The sequence below is a fragment of the Vigna unguiculata genome, chromosome 11, assembly GCF_004118075.2.
Source record: "Vigna unguiculata cultivar IT97K-499-35 chromosome 11, ASM411807v1, whole genome shotgun sequence".
Lineage (NCBI taxonomy): Eukaryota > Viridiplantae > Streptophyta > Magnoliopsida > Fabales > Fabaceae > Vigna > Vigna unguiculata.
In genome coordinates, this window is record NC_040289.1 from 29,100,982 (window position 1) to 29,105,575 (window position 4,594).

Genomic DNA, 4,594 nt, shown 5'->3' on the forward strand with positions numbered 1-4,594 from the left:
TTTTGTTTTATAAATTTAAAATACACAAATAAACCATTCATGCGTACTATAATATTAAACTTTCTTTTAATAGATAATCGTTATCTTGATCACTAATTAGATTAAACAGTTGCTCAAGTTTCTATAATAAAATCATTTTTTATTATGTTAAATCGACTAATTATTCTGAATTATCAACTTATTGTGTATATATAGTGTTTATAACAACAGTTTAATTTTGTTAGAAAAAAGATGTATTAATGAAGACTAATTAATAGTAACTTTTTAGCAAATGTCATTTGCTTTATTGTGTTGTTAAAATGGAAATGAAAAAGCTAAAAGATAACTTTGTGAAAAAGAAAAGTTTAAAAACTTGTAAAACATACAAAACTTGGAATGATTTGGATGGGACAGTTTGATGGGTACATATTACACAACTAAAGCGATGAAATACCATATATCTTCTTGCTTCTCTCAAGCTATTTATAATTCACCATTACTAAACCACTGTACACAACACACACACACACACTGGTTTCAGATTCACACACCATATATGTGGTAAAAGCATAGGGATATTTCTTACATTAAAATAAACAAACTATACCAGAAAAGTTTATTGGGTGAGAAAGGATTAAAATAAACCACAAAACAAGAACAATTATAGGATAATCATTCCAAATGGAGATTAACTTTCTTCCCATCTCATCATATGTGTCATCATACACCTTTGCTTCACTTCTTCTCCCTTTCTTTGCCTCCTCCTTTATCACTCTCTCTTTCCTCTTTAACTTTTCACCGCCTCCAACAGCATCTTCGTTTATTTTATTTTATTTTATTATATTCCACCTAAAAAGTAGATAATTAAATCAACTCAAATTACATGAGAGAGAATGAGAGAGAGAGATCCCATCTTGCATATACCACTTTGTGCTGTTTAGGGTTGGAGGCATATATAATTAACAAGCCTACATGCCCAGTCTCTTGGGTTTTCTCTTAATTCACTCACTAATTCTTCTTCCCTCACTCAACTCTGTGTCTCAGTTTCAGTCAAACTCAGAATCTGATCACAAACAGTTTCAAGATGCTGAGAAAGATGGATGAAGGAGAAATCATCACCAATGCTTTCCCTCACAACCTAACTGCTTCTGCTGCATCAAATACTAACAATCCTCCTCCTGCTTTGAAGAGGAAGAGAAACCTCCCAGGAAACCCAGGCATGCTTTCTTTCTCTTCATTCATATCTCTTGCATAAAAGCTTTACCATCATTGGTATCATTACAACAAAAGTTAAAATTTTTAAGCAATTCATTAGTGCTAATGGCAAAAAACAGCTTCCATCACCAATTCTGTGATGTTGCTTTGATATTCGGAGTTATAATTTGCTTTTTCATCAAGAGAAAACCAAAGGGTATATGACAGATGATTTAACATGTGAGTGTTTGTATTTGCGCAGATCCTGAAGCTGAAGTTGTGGCCTTATCGCCAAAGACACTCATGGCTACCAACAGATTCTTGTGTGAAACCTGTGGGAAGGGTTTTCAGAGGGATCAAAATCTTCAGCTCCATCGACGAGGACACAACCTTCCTTGGAAGCTTAAGCAGAGAACGGGGAAGGAAGCGAGGAAGAGGGTTTATGTGTGCCCAGAGAAGAGTTGTGTCCACCACGACCCTTCAAGGGCTCTTGGAGATTTAACTGGGATAAAGAAGCACTTTTGCAGAAAGCACGGTGAAAAGAAGTGGAAGTGCGAGAAGTGCTCAAAGCGTTATGCCGTGCAGTCGGATTGGAAAGCACACTCCAAGACCTGTGGCACCAGAGAATATAAATGTGACTGTGGAACTATCTTTTCAAGGTATAATAACTAGTTAACCTATTCATCTCAATTTTCTCATGCCAAATCTCTTACCAATCTTACAGAATCAAGTTTTCTGCTTTGTAAAAGTGGTAACACATGACTATATATAGTACTCTAAATCCAACCCTCTCTCTCTCTTTCTCTGGTTGATGCTTTCTGGAGAGAAAAAGAGAACGAGCTTAGTTCAAAACAAAGGAAGCCACACAAGTTTTTGATAAGCCTTAGCCCTAAACGACAAAAGTTCTTAATTTGGAATTATCTTACTTATACCTATTATGTAATTATTAATTCAGTTTTTCCTTGGAAATATATAGTTTCAGGTTAATTATAACCCCTATAGGCTAGTTAGTAATCGCATAAGTCATAATGTCTTAGTCATGTTATCATGTTATATACTCCCATTTTGTACTTTTGTTGAGCTAATGTTATATCGTTTGTCTTCACCTTCGAACGAATATTGCATTAAAATCCAAAACCAACTATTTGTTACCACGATCGATGCTACCAAATAACATTATTTGAGTGATTAGAAAGAGAGAAACAAACGTATCTCAGTGAGTTTAAAGTCGTCACGAAGTACAATGCACCAAAATGGAGAAGCAACATTAAATAATCTAGCCACTGATATTTTTTACTTTGTTACTATTTTGTGCTACAAACTGAGACTGATTGTTACACTGATAAACAAACACATTTAGATTATTTTTATTTTATTATTCATATTATTGTTTTTCTTATGAGCAGGAGGGACAGTTTCATCACTCACAGGGCCTTCTGTGATGCTTTGGCAGAAGAAACAGCAAGGGTAAATGCATCATCAGACATGAACACCTCTTTAGGGGGTAACATCGGTTACAACGTGATTGGAACTTCTCTAGGCCATAACATGGCAACCCATTTTTCTTCAATTTTCAAGCCAGTTTCAAGCACAGAAGAAGAAACAAATAATCAAACATCTAGGGGACTACCCCTTTGGATGGGTCAAACATCATCTCCTCAGGCTCAAGAAACAATGGTGAACAACAATTTGAGTGAGATTCATCAACTTGGGTCTGCCACAAGCTCATATGGTGGCAACTCACTGGTCCAATGCTCAAACTTTGCACCTTCAAACTATCAACTAAGTTGGGTGTTCAGGACTAAACTTTCCAATGACAGTAACATCCAAAAGCTAACAACAAGCACAACAACTACATCACTTCCCCTAGGCAACTCGAGTGTTCCTTCTTTGTACAGTTCCCAACACCAACCCCACCAAACATGTTCCTCAGCAAACATGTCAGCCACGGCTTTGTTGCAGAAAGCTGCACAAATTGGATCAAGCTCAAGCGACCCTTCATGGCTTGGGAGCATAGGTTTGAAATGTGGTAGCAGTGCTGCTGCTCAAGGTCAAGATGGGGATAGCAGTAACAAGTTCAGTGGCATGTACGGTTCAAGTTTAGTTCTTAGCACACTTGGGACTGAACCAGATAACTCTGCATGTGACTTGTCACAAATGCACCCTCCCAAACGTAGACACGTACTCAGTGAAGAAAATGGAGGGGGGCAGTTCAGGGATTTCCTCGGTGTTGGTGTGCAAAACCATTTGCCACACTTCATCAATCAACAGGTGGATTTGATTTGAAGAAAAGTGTTCGATGAAAATGGTCTTTTCCACACTCATTTGAGAATGTACACTTTGCAAGGAAGAGAAAGAGAGAGTAATAATTAATGTGTTGAAGAAAAGGAAAAAGAATGTAGTGTGAAAAAAATCTTGAGTTGATATTTAAGTATATATATGTTGGTTTTTGATTGTTTGAGTATGTGAAAGGGGAAAATAGCACTAAAAGAAAAAGATAATGTATGATGGTGAAGTTGGAATTGGAGGAACAGAATTAAGTATCTGGAAACTTTGCAGAGAGGAAAAGGTGGGTATTGAGTGGTTGATGAGGGCTAAAAGGTTTGCTGTTAGAAAACTATTGAAGGGTTGAAAGAAGAGATATCCATGCATATTCTTTTGAATGCTGAAAGCTGACCCCTTTTTTAAAAATGGTGGCTTTAATTTTTGATAAAAGGAGAGAGAGAGAGAGAGAGAGAGAGAGAGAGAGGGTTGTGGAGTAGTGGGGGCAAAGCAAAGGACAAGCTTTGGAGTCCATTATTGCACAGTTTGTTTCATCTCTCTGATGTGTTGTGCTTCATGCCTTTGGCTTAAAAAGGAGAATTTTCCAGTGAAAAAAAAGCATATATTAGTACGAATAGGCTTTTAGCCTTTAGGTTAAAAAATAAATTAATGCACACTTTTCATTCACCCTGCAATGCATATTTGTAGCATGACGAGATTGGCTAAGTTTTCTAACCATGCACAAAAATGGAGCTAAGAATGAGATCCAAGCATGTTAATTGTTTTTTTTTTTCAGTTAATTTATAATCATTTTCCCTCTTAATTATTTTATATCACTTTTTCTTGGTTCCCTACCCTCCTCTTCTTTCCATGCATTCAGCGGAAAGTACGGTATAGAGTTACAATTTTAGTATATCATAATGGAAGGTTTTTACATTTGCAAATTATTTCAACTATTATAACAATAATATTTTATCATCAATCAGAACATAATTCAATGATAGTAGGTTATTATCGATCGACATGTTTAAATTAAATTTTATTATGACAGTAAAAACTTTTGTTTTAATCTTTTTTGACATAATTACATATACTTGAACTCAGAACTATTGATTCAATTGAAACAACATTGTTAACTGATTCGTCTGCACAAGTTCGG

The 4,594-nt window shown here is 35.8% G+C and overlaps 1 protein-coding gene across 1 annotated transcript; it reads left to right on the forward strand.

Annotated features, from left to right (window-relative positions):
* The first annotated feature begins 876 nt into the window (after positions 1-876).
* Positions 877-3,637, forward strand: LOC114168548 (zinc finger protein NUTCRACKER-like). Its single transcript, XM_028053422.1, is given in 4 exon segments — positions 877-1,196; positions 1,436-1,832; positions 2,580-3,414; positions 3,416-3,637. Coding segments are annotated over 4 exon segments (1,404 nt in total). The 5' UTR covers positions 877-1,063; the 3' UTR covers positions 3,455-3,637.
* Positions 3,638-4,594: the final 957 nt, after the last annotated feature.